Raw genomic sequence first — 21,925 nt, 5'->3', positions numbered from 1 at the left:
AAAAAAAAAAAAAAAAAAAAAAAAAAAAAAAAAAAAAAAAAAAAACAGACACATGTCAGTCCAGAACAAGTTTTATTACCCAATGAGTAATAAAACCTTTTAGTTTTAGAGCTTTTTGTACGTTGGAATTGCATATTGTTCTGGGGAAGAGAGACTAAGGTAAGTAAGACTAGAATCTGGTTCTCAAGGAGCTTATAACCAAGTAGAGGAAACAGGCCAGCATACACACAGCTCTCCACCAGGCAGCCGGGAGGACAACATGCGAGCCATGAGCTCAGCTTACGGTATCAGAAATAGGTGAATAACTTCCCAACAAGAGACTTGGGATCCCAGCCTAGCTGAGTAAAATGGCAGTGGGCTTTGTACAATGTTCTCAGATGTTGACCAGAGGAGGACTGAAGCGTGTTTCCCAACCATTCCTGATAAGAATTATATGGGGTATCTGTTCATTCTATATCTTCCCAGACCCCTTTCCCTGGAGATCTGAATCTACAGGTCTGAGGTGGAACCAGGAATCTATCTAGTAAATAAGTACCCTGGTGATTTTCATCATTGGGGGAGCTTAAAAAAAAACCTTGGTCTAGGTCAGTGGTTCTCATGCTTGAGAGGGCATGGCACCCACTTAAGGTGGAGTGCTCGTAAAAACAGGTCGCTGGGAGCCACTCCCAGGGCTTCCGGTTCACAGGGCTGGGGCGGGGCCTGGGGATTTGCATTTCTGACAAGTTCCCAGGTGATGCTGCTGCAGCTGGTTCTGGGACCACACTGTGAGAACCACTGACCTAGCAAGGGGTATTAGCAAAGATGCAACATGAGGAAGGAGGAAAAACAACTGTGGGGACCTGGCGGGTGGACCAGGGTGGTGGTGGCACTAGGGGTGGGCATGCCATATGCTAGATTTAGACCAGAAGTCCACTTCTGAGTCAAATTCTGAGGATCTGGGGCTAGTGGAGAGGGGTGAACTTCATACTAGGCTTGTCATTTATTTAATAAACAATAACCGAGTGTCCACTGTGTGCCAGGCAGCAGGGATGCAGTGGTGCCCTCATGGAGCTTACTACAGGCTACACCAGCAGTTCGAAACTGGGGCTGCCCACATTGGCAACACCTGGAGACAATTTTGCTTGTCACAACTTGAAGTGGGCAGAGGTTAAGTACTACTGGCATCTAGTGGGTAGAGGTCAGGGATGCTGCTAAATATCCTACAATGCACAGGACAGCCTCCACCACAGAGAATGATCCAGACCAAATATCAACACTGCTGAGGTGAAGAAGCCCTGGTCTACATTTAAAGTTAGACAGGGGAATGAAGCTCTATGCACGTCACTATGTCTGTCAACTCCAACTATTCATTCCCTGTCATTCCCTGATTCATCAGGCTGGAGTAACAGACACAGATAAAGCCAGCTGCAAAGCGATCCGGAAGCTCTTCCTCCCAAGCATGCGCTGCAGCTGTAAAGTGTCATAACAACCCCCTTCTTTGAGTGACTACTGCTTTCTTACTCCCTAAGAAAGGCTGTGGTTTTAGAGGACAAACTATCAGAAACTTTGCTTTATAAAAATTGTGTCAGTAAGAATGAAACATTCTCGTCTAGCCTGAAGAAACTAAGTCCCTTTGACCTGGAGCAGCAGCACAAGTGCCTCACATCAGGGGTTCCTGGACACCACTCTGCACACCTCGGTAGCTGTCAAAGAACCAGGACCACCTCACAGTCCAGATGTGAGGCTCACCCCTTGCCACTCTGCCCTGCTTTGCTTTGAGCTTATTGAAACACTGCTTCATTTAACTTTCACTGAATTCTACCCCTCCCCGAACTCTGCAACTACCTATTTTTCATCCATAGGTCCCCTGGTGTACAGTCTCCCAATAAACCTGACTCTGTCAGACTACAGGTTTGTCCCTGGTGGTCTGAGAATAACTGGGCTAGAGCAGTAACTAGGAAGACAGGGTCGGTCTAGCCCCAAGGAACGCTGGCAGCCAGTGCTAACCACTCAAACCCTGGAACGAGCTCCAGGGTCTTCCACGAACAAATGGGTCCTTTTTCTCTTGGTGGCTGCACACTTGGGAAAGGGGATCCATGGCTAATCGCTTTTAAAAGACAGTCCAATCTAGAGCCCAATAAATCATAAATCATTTCCAATTCTCCATTTGTTCGACCACCATTTATTATGTGCTCACTGAGTCCATGGCACTTTTCTAGGTTATATGGTGGGGATATCAAACAGAAGGTATGGCCTCGACTGAGAGGGACCAACGATCTAATGATAGCAACAAGGCACCACATGTCACCATCATAGAGGACAACTCCCAAGAAGCAAGTCAATAAACAGAGTAATCATGAAGGAGTGTGCAGTTATGAAGTGAGGTGAAGTTAGCCTTTGCCCCGCAGTCACAATTCATTCAGAAGCCTGATCCACCCATGTACAAATTCTGTCAAGGATTTTCTTTTCCTAACCCATCTGTTCAACTGGTCTTCTGAATCTATAAAACGAAACTATTTGTTCAGAAATATGGGCTATTTTTCTATTCCACAGAGGCCACAAATCTGCATCAATTGTCATAAAAAAGAAGGAAACTCCAGATGTGGTGAGCTGGGGGAACCTCAGGGCATTTTATTATGAATATTTAGCCGGTCTTCCTCTTGTTATGAAAATTATGCCAATCTGTTCCCCAGCATGACTTTCCAATGAATTTCAATATCACAAAAGCTTTTTTGGGGGGTGGGAGGGTATATAATTTTACTTGTTTAAATAAATCCTGATCAGCTGAGTTTTTCCACTTTCACTTGGAAAATACCAACTGACAAAAAACATTTTTTGAATCATCCTAACTCTTGATCTTGACGTGAGCCTGTATTTTAGCATGCTAAGGAGACAGCTGTGCAGAAAGGAGCTGCCCTCCTCTGTACTGCTGGGCAATTTTTATCATAGGTTTGTCTTCTGACCAGGAGGAAGGAAGAAGGGGGCTGCTCGGATCCCAAGCTCAGGGTCATTTCTAATAGTTGGTCAGCACTCTGTGACCCTCCACCTGAACACAGGTGTCACATCAAAATCCAGAAGCAGGGAAATGGTACGAACGGAGGGAGCTTTTTAGTGGACTGGGGTGCCACAACTGGAAATCATGGGAGACCAATTACCCTAGAATTTGCTCTTGACAATGAGAGCCAGAGAGCATGTGGGGTGAGATTAAGCTGTAGAAATTCTTGCCCTGAGGTCCTTGAAAAATGTCTGTCAATCAACATCCCTCCAGTCTTCACTGACAGTGATAATCCTCCTTCCTGACCTGCTACCAACTTATAGGCATATTTATATCTCTACCCAATGATATCTTCTCATATTCCCACCCAATTGTTCATATCTTCCTTTTCTCTTTCCCATCCTGCTGCTCAATTCTTTGAATACAGTAACCTTTCACTCTGCACTGTAAAGCCTTTAGAATTGAATCAGAGGATGAAGATGCTGGAAGAAACCTCAGGGGTTTTCTCCAGTATAAACCTCTGACTTCACAGACAATACGGACAATTGGGAGGAAGGCCAGAGAAATAAAATTATTTGCTCAAGGTGACATGGCTGGCTGATAACAGAACTGGTCCTAGAATCTGTGCTTCCTGACTCTTGGCCCAAACACACCACCCAGCCTCTGTAAAACCACTGTTCATTAACAACCCATCCCCCCACCATGACGCTTCTAGAAAGCCAGGTACGCTGATGTAGTTAATAAATACTTGTAGGGCTGAACAAGGCTTGGGCTAGAGCCAGGATTCTCCCACATGCTTAAGGCAGCTGAGCATGTGTTCATCTCCAGGCCCAGGAAGCCCATCTTAGACCTCACAATTACTCTAAACTACACAGTCCAATATGGTCACCCCTAGGCAAACATGGCTACTGAGCACCCAAAATGTGGCTACTCCAGACTGAGATATGCTATACCTATAGAATACACATGGGATTGTGAAGATTTCACATGGAAAACAAAAAGAATGAAAATATCTCATGTAATAATTTTATATAGATTATACATCAAAATGATAATATTTGGATATATTGAGTTAAATAAAATATATTAAAACTAAGTTCAACTGTTTCCCTTTTCTTTTTTTTTTTTGTCTTTTTTTGACCAGTAAGGGGATCGCAACCCTTGGTGTGGTGTCGCCCACACCGCGCTCAGCCAGTGAGCGCACCAGCCATTCCCATATAGGATCGGAACCGCGGTGGGAGTGTCGCTGCGCTCCCAGCGCCGCACTCTCCCGAGTGCGCCACGGGGATGGCCCATCCCTTTTCTTTTTTTAATGGGGCTACTACAAAATATGAAATTACAAATGTGGCCCACATATTTCTATTGTGTAGTACTGTTCTAAAACATAACTAACCCCTCCATCCACTCACCAAATCCTTCCCAAAAGACTTGAGTTTGCTGCCTGCAGACATTACAAAGGTATCTAGAGGTATTCAAGCAGAGATGTGTTGTGGATGCCGTTGGGAAGTCAGGGTCGGTAGTGTTGGTTGAGTGGTTAGGCCCCTCTAACCTGAAGGCTCATGAATCCCTAAGTGCTTAAGTTACCATGCTTCAGAATCTTTCTGCCACCTAAACTACCCAAAGTACTCTGGATATACATGGATAAACCCTAGCTCTGCACATGGGCAAGATATACACGGCAGGAAAGAACCATGTCCCATAAAAGGAAAAATAATCCCCAAGAGTTCTGAATCCTACTTGTGCCCATTCTCATGGTGGGGATTTAATGAAAGACATTTGTGTGCATTTTTTCTGATGCATTTGAAAAAGCTATCAAGACTATTTAAAAATTTCTTTAAAAGCCTTTCAACTCTTAGCAAATCCTCCACTGCATTCAAATGCAAAAAAGATAAAGAAGGAAACTCACTCTTTGTCCTGCTGTCCATTTCTGTTTTCGATGAGTCTGGAGTTGCTGTAGTTGGAGGTAACTTCTTCCCAATGGTCTGAGGGAGAAAAAAGATGATTTTACTGATCAAGATGATTCTCTCCATGAAGAAAGGAATAAAATCAAGGTCATAATGACAAAATGCTCAAAGCTGGTTCTAAAAACCATACCCTTCAGTTTATGCACTGCTCTGGATATCGGCTGCCACTCTTTCATAGGTCTGACCCTCAATGACAAACAAGGAGGAAACGAGGTAAAAAGGGCATTATCCTTGTAGGCCCTCAGTACATTTTATCCTTTCTTCCTTGATGCTCTTGTTAAAAGGTTGACTATTTTTAGCAGAGAAAACAGATACAGTTCCCCTCATCTATGAGAAACTAACTAAATCTAAGGAGGCACAGCACCTGGCCCAATGGAGGTGCTCAAAAGGAATGGCAGAGTGGAAGGATGGTTGGAAGAGGGAAGAACTAAAAGGAAGGGATAAAGGAATGGAGGGCCAGGAGGACAGATGAATGGACAGGCAGGTGGATGGGCAGGCAGAAGCCAGCATGTCCAGGGCAACTGTGCCTTACTGTGCCTCCTTCTAGCCATCTAAAGTTCCACCTGCCTCACAGGGTACAAGCAAACACACTCATGCCTTCTAGGACCTGCCCCACAGGTGAAAACATGTGAGGCCAGGAGCTCCCTCCCCACCAGTCTTTTAACCCCCTAGGGCTTTGAAAAAGTCCAACACCTCAGACCCTCTGTGTCCATTGACTGGTTAAAAAAAAAAATAGATCACGAGTTAGTTTTGAGTCCATTTCCTTTCCTTCATTTGAAGCTAATTCTATTATCACTCATATTTATGAACCATCCATAGAGAAGACCAAATATTGTCTCTGCCTAAAGATCTTCCTGAAAACACTGGCAATTCAGCAGCTCAAAACAAAAACAATAAACAAATAAACAAACCCAGTGGTCCCAAAGGCGAGGTCTGTTCCCACTCTTGTCCTTTGCCACCACACTTGTGTGATCATGATTAATGCCTGAGGAGAATGTCTATTGATACCAGGTAAACAGCTGTCACAACCAAGTAGCTGAGTAAATCAACCTCCCCAACAATGAAGGGTTTCACCAGTGAGAATTCCAGCCACTGAGAAAACCAAACATCTTTGCCCCTTGAACCCATGAAGAGGACTGGACTGCATAATTCAAAAACTAGCATGGTGGAATTTTTCTTCAGATAAAACTGATTCACCGCAGCTTTTAATTTGAAAAAGTTCTTCAAGCTTTAAACGATGAGACTAACATTAAATATGAATACATCACAGAAAGAGGATAAGCCCTTCATGAATTTTTTAAAATATTTGTGACGGAAGGCCTGTACATTTTACATGGTGACATTTTTATTTAGTGCTGCAAGGCTTTCTATATTGGATAAAAAATGAAACCCAAAATAATATGCTGCCCCTCAACTGCTGCTAAGTACTCAAACTAATAACATTTTATGATTCCAAGGAAGGAAACATCGGGGAAGAAAAAGGCTGAATGTTATTCTGCCATAAGGTCAAATCTGATGAAAAACTGTTTTTAGGATTATCTTGAAAAATCAGGTATCGACAGTAAAAATAGAGGCTCTCAAAGCATCATTTCATTCACATTCCTGTTCATAATCCCAGCAGCGTCTCTGCCGATTTCTTTGTTTTTCCCTTTGGGGGACGAGAATAAAGCATCACTATTGTTAACACATTAGGAAGAAGAAAACAAAAACAATTAGTACTTTACTTATTACTGATGGTAGAACGAGGAAATCAGGAAATGCAATAGTAAACACTATTCCCAATCCTGACTGTTTGCTTTCCTGAAAATAAATGAGACATGGAATGGGTTGCACTTTAAACTAGATGCCTTCCTTTACAGAAACCTCCGCAGGTTTTGTATATTCTCACAACTTCCCCCTCTTTGGTAATAAAAGGAAGTACTGCCCATCATCTGTCCTAGTTTACCAGAACGTCCAAGCAAACTAACATCAAGAAAGGCCACTGATTAAATACATTGACTTTGGCACAGAAAGACATGAAAAAGCAACGCTTACTCTATTTTTTTTTTCCTTGCTATTTCAGAAAATATAGCACACTGGGCTCTGCGTGGATCCCAGCAATAGGAGTGATGGTGAAGCTGATATTATACTTATCTTCTGGGGGGTGCTGGACCTTAAATCCTCCCTTCTCCTTCATGGGCCATGATTAAAAGTGTGCAGTACAGCAAGTTGCTGACCTCTCAGCCTGGTCCCGCAGGTGTTCCAGAGATAGGGACTGTTCCAGTATTTCTCTCTTCTTTAGGACTTAAGACATGAAGAAGTGTGGTTCCCAGACCAGCCGTACCTGAGAACTTGTTAGTAAAGCAAATTCCCAGGCCCCGCCCCAGACTTTCTCAATCAGAAACTCTGGGGATGGTGCCCAGCAGTCTCTGTTGAAACACACATGGGATTCTGATGCACCAACCAGGATGGAGGAGAGATGCCATTCATATCAATCAGATGCCTTTTCTTAGATTATAAATGTGGGTGCCTATTCTCATACCTACATAAATTATAAAACATCTTTTTCACTCTTCTTCCTCTCTTCTCTCTCTCCTTTTCCCCCAAATGCCTTCTACCTTCTCTATTCTCACTAGCATAAGAGCTTGTCATTGCTACTAAACCAGAGAGTTCAGAGAGCAACTTGAGTTTAGCAGAGCAGACAATGTGAGAACAACACTAAGGAAGAAACGGGGGAGCCAAGTTGGCCATGAGACCCTTCACCAAAGGAGAACTGAAAGAATGGGTGGCCAGGTGGCTGGATGCACAGACGGAGGGAAGAAAGGAGAGGTGGTTCTGAACCCAAACTGAGCCCTCTCTGGGCTCAGACTACCTGGAAGGCCAAGCGGGCAGATTTCCATGACTGTACTAACCTTCAGAGAGAGCCAAGCCCTGCTGCTCATGTGCACTGTTTCCCTTTACTGACATTTTAGGTGGGGTGTTTCTTCATTGGAGAAGCTGGTCTAACACGCCAAAGGACATTTAGCAACTCTTGCTCCTGCCTACTAAAGTCCGTACTGCCCCCATTGAGTCTACCCCAAACACCCCACACCTTCCAAACACCCCCAACTGAGAGCCTCTAGCCCCCGCCCCTCCTCTAGATAACAGAACAAAGACAAAGGGCGGTGAATTATTGCTTTCTCATCAGCCTTCCAGCTCCCCCTATCTCTGAAAACATCTTTGGTCCACTGCGCTTAAAATGAACTGAATCCCACATTTTAAAGGGCACGCATCATGAAAGCAATGCCTGGTGCAGGCGGAAGTAGCCAGAAAAATCAGGGACACCCATCCATACGTCTTTGCTCCACCTAGCAGGCAGCAAAGAAGGATGTTAGGCTTGCAGTGGCTGTGGAAGAAGATACAGGATCTCCATTTGTAGTGTCCTCTGCAGAGTACCGAATTCTTGCCCTCCTGGGTACCATAAGGAAGATAACACATCCAAGACAAGCACCAGCCATGCACTTAGGGGCTGTGTTGACACTGCTCAGGACACAGCTCGTTCACCTCCTAAGCTATCTAAAACAAGCCCATTTACCGTATGCCTTTGGAAAGAACAGACTCTCAGGTTCTGCTCCCTAGCTTGGCCCAAACTTTCCTCTTCCCTTCTGTGCAGTAACTAAAGACTTCCCAGTATACACATCCATGTTAGTCTGGTCTGCTTGTCCCCCCCACTCAGAAGCCACTGCTTGGTCTGGGAGTGGATGTACATATGGATGGATTACCACCACGGATCTACTTGGACACACAATCACCAGGTTCATGTCAACTTTTGTCTCTCTTGCCATATCCCAATCTCCATTTAAAACCTATTTTTTAAAAACATTTAATAACATAAGTCCCTCTCTTTTCAGCTCTCTTGCCAGAAGTATTAAATAAACATTCCGGGATTTTTTGTGTACAATGGGAGTATCCCATATACTCCTATGTGTACAAGGTCTGCTAATACAGCATCAGGACAGATAACCACCATATGATTTCAGTTAGTGGAGCAAGTAGTTATTTTTCTATTCTGTGCCAAAATGAAGAACTAATGCTTACAGGAAACACAATCAGTGGATTCAAGTCCAAGGGAACCCAGCTCTCTAATGACAAATGTTGCTGATTCTCTGTGACTACACAATATGAGACCAGGATTCTGTTCAAATTAATAAAATAAAATCACTACTTCGAGTGTTAAAAAAAAAAAAAGTTTCTAATTATAGGACAATGCTAAGGAGAAGAAAGTTTGTCTCATCTCTGAAAGTCTCCTCTCATTGCTTCTCAGCCTTCTGGCTAAGATCAAGTGAAAGTCTCCTCTCCAAGAATGCCACACGCAACTCTTGTATCACACAGGCAACCAGGTACAGTGAGGAAGGGGGAAGAGGGAGAGAGCTCCCTGAATTCTAGCAGCTGGCGAAGCCCACAGTCCATAGGCCAGGATTTCTGGCAGCTCTTCTAGAAGAAGATGATGGGCTGAGAAGCTATACGTAGACATTTCTCACGTGCTCACAAAAAGCCAAACATAAGAAAAGACTTTGCAACCAGCTGGTAAAACACAAGGTAAGGAATGGCTCTTTGATGGCATGCCTTTTACGATGCTAGTATCTGACAGTATTCCTCTTTCTCTTCAATACAGATTTATTCAGTGCTTGCTCAACGTGAGGCAGGAAGGCAGACAAAAAGGCAGAAGGAAACTGAACATCACTGCAAACACTGAAATAGCAATTCGTGGGACTGGTTCTCCAGAGTGGTGCGTTGAGGGCTGCCCACTCATTCAGCACAGTTATGCCAAATCCTGCTCATATATACGATATGGAGAGATATAAGACACAGCAACGAGAGGAGGGACAAAATAGTATCCATACATGATCATATCCACAACTTTTCAGTTTTTGTTTACCACCATAACTCACCATAACCCAAACTGCTATTAAAACTCACTCTAAACTTTTATATTTATTTTTATATGCTCCCTTCATTACCACCTATCACTGATAGCATTCTGAAAAGTCTTCTTGGGTCTCAGCAGGAGCGGTAGGAGCAGAGCAGAAGCCCCCAGAGTTAGCTCATGTCAGAGCCAGCAAAGAACTAGCACAGACAAGTGTCCTTACAATGGAGCACCTTACGTGCTTCCTGTGGAAGGCTTTCCTACTTGCTGGGAAATGTACATTAGCAACTGTCAATTCACCCGCATTTGCTGGACCCAACTTAAACTATTTGATATCAACAGAAGGTATGCCAAAGTAAAATACAACTTAGAATTTTAAAAGTAAAATGCACGGTCCAGTAAAAGAAAAAACTACATTTGTAGTTCCATTCCAGGGACAGGGTTTACCATTGAAACACCTCCCCGACCCTTATATCAATTCTGACTTCTCCAAAGGGGCACGCTTCAGAGTGTATTTTTAAATTTGGCTATAAGGAAAAATACAATTTAAAAGGTAATATTCTGATTATAAAACTGGGCTTAATACTTAGAATTTAAGCCCAATTATGATGTTTATCTCCCTGGTTGTCTCAATAAGATAGACAGAATTCAAATTCTTCTTCTTTTTTTTTTTTTTTAAAAGATGACCGGTAAGGGGATCTTAACCCTCGACTTGGTGTTGTCAGCACCACGCTCAGCCAGTGAGCGAACCGGCCATCCCTATATGGGATCCGAACCCATGGCCTTGGTGTTATCAGCACCACACTCTCGCGAGTGAGCCACGGGCCGGCCCCAAGAGAATTCAAATTATATTAAACCCCCTTTTTTTTTTTTTTTAAAAGATGACCGGTAAGGGGATCTTAACCCTCGACTTGGTGTTGTCAGCACCACGCTCAGCCAGTGAGCGAACCGGCCATCCCTATATGGGATCCGAACCCATGGCCTTGGTGTTATCAGCACCACACTCTCGCGAGTGAGCCACGGGCCGGCCCCAAGAGAATTCAAATTATATTAAACCCCCTTTTTTTTTTTTTTTAAAAGATGACCGGTAAGGGGATCTTAACCCTCGACTTGGTGTTGTCAGCACCACGCTCAGCCAGTGAGCGGGAACCGGTCTGTATGTGGGATCCGAACCCTCAGCGGGAGCGCCACCACGCTTCCCATGCTTGCCCTATCACAGTTAAAGACCTCATCGGATTCAGAGCAGCCTTAGAAGCATCTGTCAGGTATATCACACTTAGAACTTAACTACCTTTCTTGCCCTTGCTCTTCAGAAATAGCACCCTCCTTGACAACAGGACTTAGATGTTCATTATTCTCTTATGCCCACAAAGAGCGAGTCAGTAAGTATTTCCTGAATAGAGCAGGGAGTTTGGGGATACCATCCGTTTACCCTTTGCCCTAGCACTAGCATCCTACCACAACAGGTACAAAGAGAGGAGATGTCCTCCTTGAGAAACCACAGGGCCATGTACATTTCTTGGAACCCCACTGTTTTAGTCAGTGTCATGCATCAGCTCTTTCCAGCCTGGTCACTGGTGACAGCACACTGTCCAGGATGTCTTCCAAGGCACTGTTGCCACTGTCTTACTTCCTCTTAATCCCCCACACAGCCCTGGCCTCCTATTAATTATTGGTTGCCATAAAGAAGAACTCAATCTCAGCCATGTTTCTGGTGGACACCTCTCAGACTATGACTTCCAAATACTCATACTAGCCTGCTTCCTCACATTCTCTCAAGTTCTACATCTATTATGATCAAAAGAACTTTACTTGGATGGGTCATTATCACCCAGGTATGTGTATGTACATGCATATTCGTATACACACACCATTCTCTTGTCTTGAGATCATTTTCCAAAGCATGCTCCCCCATGTTTCACCAACCAATTACCAAAATACCTAAATCACATAATCTGGTAAATTTGGGAAACACTGAACATCAGTGCATCATAGCATATTAAAGGCTCTGAGAAGCTCTATAGTAACTGTTTAACTTTATCCTTAACTTTATCTCAGTGTATTCCAAACTTATCTGACCACAGAATTTCTACTGCTTATGATATTCATTAACACATCACAAGAATGAGTAGTCAGCTGGCCAGTTAGCTCAGGAGGTTAGAGTGTGGTGCTGGTAATACTGAGGTCCAGGATTCTACCCCTGTACTGGCCAGCTGCCAAAAACAAACAAAACAACGACAACAAAAAAAACACAAAAATACACCTCTGATGCTCTTCATCACATTAGTGATCAGAAGTCACTGATGTAATTCACTAACCCTTGTCCGCAAGAGCTAAGTAGGATCCTCCTGTGTGTTGGAGGGAGTTGTGTCCTAACTCATGGATTGTGCAAGAATGAACTGCTGTTGGGTCTGATTGACTGTTGATGGATTGTGGTGTGGCATATCTGAAGGCTACTGAATGCAAGTTACAAGGCTTAATAAAAATCTTTATTCTTTTAGTGTGTGTATACATATACGAAAGAGTAGTCTATGGAACGGTGAGGTGAACATTTAAATCCTAAATTCTCTTGCCCATTCTCTGTTTCCTAGGTTCATGTCTTGGAACTCACCCTTGATTCCCCTCTTATTGTACCTTTCCATATCTCATCCATCACCAAGGCCTTGCCTCCAGATTTATCCCTTCCTCTTTGACCGCAGCCCAGAGCCTTGTTACCATCAGCACAGGGACTATTTCAGTAGTTTTCTAGACAAGGATCCTATCCCCAGTTTCAACTTGCTTCATTTGATCTTGCATAAGACTCAACTTTTAGTCACCATCACCCCTTACTATACCTATAACAAAGCACTTAGAATTTTTTTTTTCTCTTGGCGGCTGGCTAGGTAGTATGGGCATCCGAACCCTTGACTCTTGTGTTATCGATACCGTGCTCTAACCAACTGAGCTAACTGGACAGCCCCAAAGCACTCAGAATATATACTGCTTCTTAATGACTGTCCATGTAAATTCCCAAAGTCCACAAGAAGTTTGATGGTTGACTTCCAATTGCTGCAACTTGCCATATCTCCCAACAGCTTGTATCTTCCTCTTGAGCTCTCAAGACTAATAGAAAACTTTGAATGCAAAACATCTGATTCCAAATTAGATTCTTCCATCAGGTCTTCCAGGGTTTACTCTTTAAATCTGTCAAATAAAAACTTTAGTGTCTATAATCCCACAGAACCTGGCTCTGTAGTGTAATGAATAGCACATTGGACTTCTATAATTCTACTGAACACATACATATGAGGTCTATTTTATATTTGCATATTACACACAGGTACACACATGTGCATTTGTGTGTATCAGTGGAATATGAAAAATTCTATCATTTATTACGTACTTTAACTTCTGCCAAGATCTGGTCATTTGGTTCATTGGTTTGCTTTTTGAACACCGCTAGAGACCACATTCTGAAAAACTGGAAAAAACCATACAACACAGTCACAGGATGGATAAAATTGACTCTTTGTCAGAGCAAAATAAGTTTTTGAAGGTTTAGTAGGGGCTTCAACTCATGCTGGGGAAACGCAGTGTCACAGATGAAATCAAAACCTACTTAAGTGCTCAATGAGGAGGAGAATGTACATTCAGGCAATATTAAAATCATAGAAGGCAGCTCTCTAAACATCTGACAGCATATGAAAGTACTGTTTATATTTCACCCCCACTGTTCCCAAGAGAGGAGCCTGCATGCTATTTTGTTGTAGGATCATCTTATTCATAGAGGATGAACAAGCCAAAGTAAATTTCCATTTCATATACCACTTTGGCAAAACACAATCTGCCATTATGCTTTAAAAGACTATTTTCTGCTGTTATGACAGATAAAAGGAAATTGTAAATATTCTTTCTACTAGAGAATTCATTTTTTTATCGTTTTATTAACAATGCTTTCCTTTTAGATGCACTTGGAAAATGTAAGAGCACAGGTAAGGCAGAGTGAAAGATGACATGGCCAGAATCATAGGGCTGGTTTGAGTTTTGCTTGTCCAGTGCTTTAACATGAAACATGCTGTACACATGGGGACCAAGTCTTAATTTTCCTATAAAGTAGCTCTATGAATTCAATTAACATTCAAAGATCCTTTCCAGATCCAAAATATATTTATTTATTCAATTACATAGAGGCAAAGCAGTTCCCCTTACCTAGGGATAGCACTCCCTCCCCAATATATTTCATTCTCACCTTACCATCTTTAAGATTCAACTAAAGACGAGCTGGCTAAAAGTAATAGCTTTTAGTAATGTTTCCTACTGACATACATCCCACACTTGCTTGTGACATTTTTACGTGTAAGAGATACTTGAGGGCAAAACCCACATTTTATTCAGTTTTCCTTTACACCTCTAAAATAAAGGTTTGCTTCGCTCATTCATTCACTCATTCAGCATTCTTTTCTGAAACTACTGTGAACCTCAATCTATACTGGATGCTGCATATACAAAGATGAGACGGACAGAGTCCTGAATCTTTAATAAGTCTAAAATTTAGCAGCAGAGATAGACTCATTAACAGAGCATCACAGTGCAAAGGGATAAACAGTACGTTAAAGGTGTGTACAGAAGGGAAAGAAGGAGCCATTAACAATCCTACATGGGAAATAAGCCTTGCAGCAAGGAGACTTGGATGGAATTCTGCAGGACAGTAAGGATTCGCCCACTAGAAAATGGTGGAAATGGTACTCTTGCTGAAGAAAGGCATGAAGCAAGGCAGGAATGTGTGCAGGGAATGAGGACCTCCCCGTATGGGTGGGGGTTGAAGGCAGGTGGAGGGAGAGCAACTTGGGCCTAGAGGCCAGCAAGGTAAGTCAGGGTCAATGGTACAGTTTGTGCTTTATTATAAAAGGTGACTAGCAGCCATGAAAAGTAAGCAGAGGTGTGGCATGACTGAATTTGTGACTTTAAGACCGATGATCTGGTGGTTTAGGAAGGAATGAAGATGAAAGAAAAGAACATGCAAAAGCCAAGGAGACAATTGTAAGGTTGACAAAATAGTCCAAGTAAGGCAATGAAACCAAGGACATAAAGAAGAGGTTTGAGAAACATCTAGACTGCCCATCGATCCGTAGTTCATGGCCACCACAGGGATAAGCCGGTGATTGTGAATTGGTCTGAATATGATAGAAAAGTTCGCAATTCTGTTACGCTCTTGAGGCTACATATACTCATGACACATAATTATCGAGTGCCAATCATGTACAAGGAACAACATTAAGTTCAGACTCTGATGAGAGAGTCAAAGAGAGAGTTGGGAAAAACAAAACTGAGTGAGAATGGGAAAAACACTGCCTTTCCTCTGCTTTCGCACAGCATAATCATCCACACAGAAGACCACAGTGGGAATACCCCTCCCCCATTCACAGAGCGGGAATTCCTCACCCTCCCCTTTCCTGGACTGGGAATACCTCCCCCTGCCCTTCTTAGAGTGGGAATTCCCTCACCTCCACCTCCTCTGTCTGCTGCTAGGATTTTCCCACCTCCTCCTTTGCCAGGTATGGGGATTCCAACTGCTCCAGCTCCCCCTCCCCATCCACCTGGGATAGGACTCCCCCTACCCCTGCCACCCCCTCTGCTTCCTGGATCAGGCGCTCTGCTCCCCTCACAATTTGGGAGCAGCACTTTACTATCACCACAACTGTGTGGATTTCTTCCTCCCATTGCCAACTGGCTTGTTTGAATTAGGGATGAATCAAGACAAAGGGAATAGGAAGGAGCCAATAAAGCCTTGTGGGCCAATGAAGCCTCTATACTGGACAAGGATCTGACACCACAGTAAAAGGTAACACAGAAGTGAGCTCCTCTCTGCATAATCATCAACACAGAAGACCAGCTTCTGTGACCAAATACGTGGGGATTTCTCCCCACTGGCAAGCAAGCCAGCAATTCTTCAGCAGACACCATCAGGTGTCCTCCAATTCAATTCCAACACTACCTACGTGGAGACAGCATCAGACTGCACAGCAAAGAGTGAGGGCTCTGTCCCTAAGACTGCCCCCCACTTCAGGTGAGAGTTGCACGCCCAGGCCTTTGGAACTTCTGACCAAACAGCTATAAATCAGGGTTTCACAACCTCTTCCCTGGATTTGATTAGTTTGCTTGAGTGGCGCTCAGAACTCAGGGAAACATGTACTTATATTTACCAGCATATTGTAAAAGATACTACAAAGGACACAGATGAAGGGATGCTTAGGGTGAGGTATGGGGGAAGAGGCACAGAGCTTCCCGGCCCTCCCTGGGTGCCACTCTCTAGGAACCTCCTCACGTTCAGCTCTCCAGAAGTTCTCCAAACCATGTGTTCTTGGGTTTTCACAGAAGCTTCATTATGTATGCATGACTGAAGCACAGACCACCATGCAGAAATGAGATTGGACAAAAAAGGCATGACCTAACACTAACAGCCTGGGTGGGGAAATCCAGCAAGGCCTGTTTGTTCAGATTCTCCTTGGCCTTTCTGTGCAGCATTCCTTCCTCCCAGGTACGGGGCAGGACCCCTCTGGAATGGGGGTCTTATCACCTGTAATCAAACAAGGTAAGTCAGAGAATTTCTTGCCTTGGGGAGAAAAAGGAGCAGGGGAAAGGAGGGCAGGAGGTCAGAGAATAGCATGAGTCAGGACTGTGGACAAAAACCAATATATAAATATCATAATGTCATAGACAGATATGTGGCCCAGGTAAGTGTCACAGAGAATGTATCCTAACAGGAAAAAGCACAGTGCATGTGCTTCTCAGTGCTCTGATGCTGTTGTAGACACAATCAGTGCAGAAACAATAGGCCTGTGATAATTGTGAATAGTCAGCTTCATGTTAAAACGACAATCAATCTACCATTTGAAAACTAAGACATTTTTTAAAAACACAGACACCTGAGAAGCTCTTGACATAAAAAAAGCAACTTTCTAATCTGACAAATTTAAAGTGAATAGTTTAGTCAAATATGTCTCAAAAAATGTCTTGACCTGAAGACAAAAATGGAAAATTTCTTTCCCCAGAAGAAATTCTCAGAGAAGTTTTTCCATCCTTCAGAGTATGGAAGAGAAATGAAATAGTGTCAATCAGAAAAGAGGTAATACTTGGAACAATGTTTTGTTGCTTTGTTTTCAAGTAAAACTGCTACTTAAAAAGTTTAGGGCAGGGGCCAGCCCGGTGGCACACTGCTATAGTGCGCTGCTTGAGAAGCGCGGCGGCGCTCCCGCTGAGGGTTCGGATCCCACATACAGACCGGTTCCCGCTCACTGGCTGTGCGAGGCGCGGGAGCGACACCGAGGGTTGCGATCCCGTTGCCGGACACGGAAAAAGACAAAAAAAAAGGAAAAAAAAAAAAATGTTTAGGGCATACAGTGGAATATTATTCAGCCTTAAAAAGGAAAGAAATTCTGACACATGCTGCAACATGAATGAACCTGGAGGACATTATGTAAAGTATAATAAGCCAGTCACAAAAAGACAAATACTGTATGATTCCACTTATATGAGGTACCTAGAGTAGTCAAATTCATAGAAACAGATAGTAGGAGCATGATTACCAGGGGCTGTAGGGTAGGGAGAAATGGAGAGTTAGTGTTTTAATGGGTATAGAGTTTTAGTTTTGCAAGGTAAAAAAAAAAAACGTTTTGGAGATGGATGGTGGTGATGGTTGCACAATAGATTTTATGTTATGTTAGGGCATACTCCTCTTTCTCTGCAAGCCTCTCTCTCTGCCTAGGAATGTTGATGAGAAAGGCAAAATATTGCTCATGAGGCTCTGATATCCCAATACTTAATATTCAACCACAGAGCTGGCCGGTTAGCTCAGCTGGTTAGAGCATGGTGCTTATAACACCAAGGTCCAGGGTTCCCTCCCTGTACCAGTCAGCTGCACCGCCCCCCCCCCAAAAAAAAACAATCAACCACAAAACAATCAGGGGTGTAAACAGTATCTAATAAAGTGAGTTAGAGAACAAACCCATCTTTTTCCAGAAGCTTTCCATCTCAGGGCTACCTGCTGTGTTCATTCACCTCAGTCTTATCTGAAGCACTCCTTCTAACACTATAAAAGATAACCAATTGTTTACATAAAGATAATCTCTAAATCTGGCTAACACTAAATAGCTCTGGCTTTAATATTGTGGGATTTGTTCTCTACTTTCATCGTCCACTCCAGACTCCCAAAGAATAATACTTATTCCCTTTGTTTAATCATCTGGGCTCCCCAAATTTAAAGAAGGGTGGAGAAAACTACATCAATATTTACTCAAGAAGGCTCAATGATATTATTTTTATATTTTGTTTTTATTAGAAAAAATAAGTTCAAGTCACATACTTATTCAAAACAGCAGCTTCCTAAATACAGCTGAAGCTCAGGTATGCATTTGATACATTTTCTAGATGTATATAGAGGAAATGCTGTGGATTGAATTGTGGCCCCCAAAGTCCATGTGTTGGAAACTTGACCCCCACTGTAACTGTTGAGGGTAGGAAATCCTATTATGACAATTGAAAGGTGGGGCCTTGAAGGGATGATTAGATTGTGAGGACCATGCCCTGGTAAATGGTGGTTTAATGGTGGTCATGGGCGTGGCTCTGTTGGCTTTAAAAGGAGAGCACGTGAGACACTCTCTTGCTCCCTGTGTTGCTGTGTAGTCACCACCAGGGAAAGGCCCTCAGCAGATGTGTTCCCTGGACTTTGGAGTTCCCAGCCTCTGAAACTGTAAGCAATAAATATTGTTTCTTTATGAATTACCCAGTTCCAGGTATTTTGTTATAAGCAACAGAAGTGGACTAATAAAGATGACCCCATCTTTCTAAGTATTTATCTCTAAGTATCTAATGGAGATTCCCAAAGAGAGATCAAGGTAAGCTCAGGCCACTCCAGTTACTAGTTAGTAAGACATGTTCAGCAATGAGGAGTAAACACATATTGTGTGCCTTCCATGGAAAGATCCTAGATGCCAACTGTTGGCATTCTCTCTCCTCCCCCATGTTCTTACTGAACTTGCCTCAAACCTCTAGAACAGCACTATGTACTGTCTGCCTTGAATTTCTGGCTACTTATCCATGTGTCTGTTTAACTGACTGGAACATAAGTGAGGGAGGACAAGGACTTGGTCCTGGTCATCTTCGTGTCCTTTCATGTGCCCTGCACATTGGAGGCACTAAATATACATAATTTACTTCAGCCAACAATAAGCTAAACATCCATCAAAAAATATTTAGGTCTATGGAGAAAGTACTGTGTGCAATGCATTTCCTAGGTGCTAGAGATATAACAATGGAACAAATAAACCTGTCTCCCCTTTCAGCATATATCAGTAAGAGTGAATTAGCACTAAGTAGGAATCACCTGTAAGAGCTCAGACTTACCAGCTATGTGACCTTGGCGAAGCTACTTAACCTCTCTATTCCTCGGTTTCCTATTCTGAAATGGAGATAATAATACGTATCTCATACATTATCTAGGAGGATTAAATCAAAAAAGGTATGTAAAGTGTGTAGCCATTATTACTGGTATTGAATTTTATTGAATAAAAAAATCAATCATCATAATGCCTCTTTATGAGTTATCGTTACAAAGAATGACTGTTTCGATTACAACAGCTTTTTCAACAGCAGGTTAACTGCTCTGTTCCCTTGCTTGGGGACCGGAGAGCAGGAAGCAACTTTTACAAGGCAGTCACACAGCAGAGACGTGCTTGGAGGAAAGCGATGGCTCTGAAAACTGAGAAGGGAAGAAAAGCGACAGCCTTCACCTTCTAGTCACTGCCTGGGAAGAAAAGCAGACAGAACAAAGGAGATAGGGGACAGGAGCAGGACTGGAGCCCACAAACCAGGGCCCACAGATCAACAAAGCTTGGGTTAAGGTGGCGCCTACAATGAGTGGCCAGAAGACCACCTCAGGAGCCCCTTCAAATGCAGGCCCGTGCCAAATGCTTCTGGCTGCATCCAAACTGTTATCTACTGTTAACGATGGGAAAACAACAAGGCGTGTGTCTGGGGAAAACGGCCTGTTGTCAGGGAACAGAAAGCCTTTTACTGAGAATTTTGATACGCAGAAGCAAACACACCACCATAGAAAATTACCCCAAGCCATCTTTTACAAAGCTTGGCATCCATTCAGTAATGGATGAAGAAATCCTAAATCGCTAGGCCAAACAGATACTCCTCCCAAGGCAGTTAAGAAACAGGGGCCAAATAAGACCATAAACTCATGTGGTACAAATTTCTAAAGCCACTGGTGGAAATTACTGACCAATATTTAGACATGAGAAGCTGAATTCAGTCTGCTACCTGGAAGTGGCCAGGCCTCCTGCCAAAAGCTACTCTTAAAGGATTCTTTCAAGATCAGTGAGGAAGGGAGAACTGGAATCCTGTTCAGATCCAGTACAGAGTAGGCTCAATATCACAAGCCTTTGAGAATGCCTACCACTATGCAGTCCACAAGCCAAAACTGCTTTCCTACATTTTTTTCATTTTTATGTTGTCAAGAAAGTGTTGTGTTCTCAGCTATAATATGGGAGATTTAATCATAATGTTGATACGAATCAATGCAACCACCAAATTCCAGTTCTCCCAGATCTTCTATGTATCCAGAGCCTTGAAACTGAGCATTACACACAGCCTTTTAAAGAGATGTTCACAAAAAATTTGTAATGACATGGGAAATATTATATAATGCTAAGTGAAAAAGATAGAAAATTATGTGTGGGGGGAAAAATTATGATTGTGATATGATCTCAACCAGTTAAAAATATATGGCAAAAGGACTGAAAGTAAATTTTTTATTTTAATTTATTGAAAGTAAATATTAAAAAAAAGTTCACAGTGGTTGCCCTGGGATGATTAAATTATTGTTTTGTTTTGTTTTGTTTTGCTTTGCTTTAGTTTTTACTTTCCAGTGTTTCCACAAACCAGTTATTACTTTTATAATCAGAAAAAAATAACGTTTTAAGAAAATAACATATTAATATAGCTAAAAATGATGGGTCTACCTCTGTGCATTGTTGATGTCTTCTCATAAGGTCTGCTTTGATTTGCAACACCTCTTAACTAGAAATCACATGCAGCTTTCATTCATGTGTCATTATATTTCCTTTTCCAAGTCATTAGTAAGGATGTTAAGAATATCAGATGTAAAATGAGTCATGACAGTAATTCACAAGACACCACCAGTATAGAACATTCCCTGCCACTTATCATCACCCTTTACTTGTAATTATTCATCAGTTTATATCCTCAGTGACTAAGTAGATGATGTCAAGTCATTTCCAATTAATGCTGTTCCAAATAAAGTATTGAGACATTTTATCAAATGTTTTCAAAGTCAAAAACATATTTCCTGCTCTTCTAATTAAACCCATGAATTCTTTATTCATACATCTGAAAGGGATTTTAAAAAGATAATAATTTCACTTTGTAACTGTTTTTCATGTGTGATCAAAGGCGATGCTTATAGATTCCTCATTCCCCAGTATTTGAAGAAGTATTGATTTAAGGGGTGTGATCTACTTGCATAGGGCGCATAGCTTAATTGTTCTCACTTTCCTAGCAGTTGTCCAGTTCTTCACAAGTAAAAACTCCTCTTAAACACAAATCAGAGAATTATTACAAATAGTTTCTCGAATGGGAGAAAAAGCAAGTGTGATGAAAATCAGGCCCCCCAAATTTTGAGGTTCTATTTTTTCCCTTCTACTTTTACTATTTACTTTAGTATATCATAATTTAAAAATTACACAGACTTGACAGATATTTTCATCTCAGCTATTTGACAAGCATCTCCACTTAACATGAACATGCTTTGATTTTGCTAACTTTTGAAAATCAAAACTGATTTATTTTTAATGGGATTCAAATTTGAAGTGGGGATAGACTAAGTAAATGCACTTTTAAGAAGAACCTTTCTGGGCCGGCCCGGTGGCGCACTGGAGAGTGCGCTGCTTGGGAGCGTGGTGGCGCTCCCGCCGAGGGTTCGGATCCCATGTGGAGACCGGTTCCCGCTCACTGGCTGAGCGAGGTGCGGGCGCAGCACCGAGGGTACTCCTGCTCCCTATACAAGTTCATGGGCAGAGGCCCCTGTTCATGGTGGCT

The 21,925-nt window shown here is 42.6% G+C and overlaps 1 protein-coding gene across 3 annotated transcripts in view; it reads right to left on the bottom strand.

The window, feature by feature from the left end:
* SH3KBP1 (SH3-domain kinase binding protein 1) overlaps positions 1 to 21,925 on the bottom strand; it is a 269,084-nt gene that overhangs the window by 99,060 nt on the left and 148,099 nt on the right. For all 3 annotated transcript variants that reach the window (XM_008575775.1, XM_008575774.1, XM_008575776.1), the window contains one exon: positions 4,881 to 4,956. In XM_008575775.1, the coding sequence (XP_008573997.1) occupies positions 4,881 to 4,956 (76 nt within the window). The remainder of the gene's footprint in view (positions 1 to 4,880; positions 4,957 to 21,925) is intronic.

Source organism: Galeopterus variegatus, unplaced genomic scaffold, assembly GCF_000696425.1.
Source record: "Galeopterus variegatus unplaced genomic scaffold, G_variegatus-3.0.2 Scaffold1238, whole genome shotgun sequence".
Lineage (NCBI taxonomy): Eukaryota > Metazoa > Chordata > Mammalia > Dermoptera > Cynocephalidae > Galeopterus > Galeopterus variegatus.
Note: the sequence above shows the minus strand (reverse complement) of the source record. Positions and strands in the feature narration are given on the sequence as shown.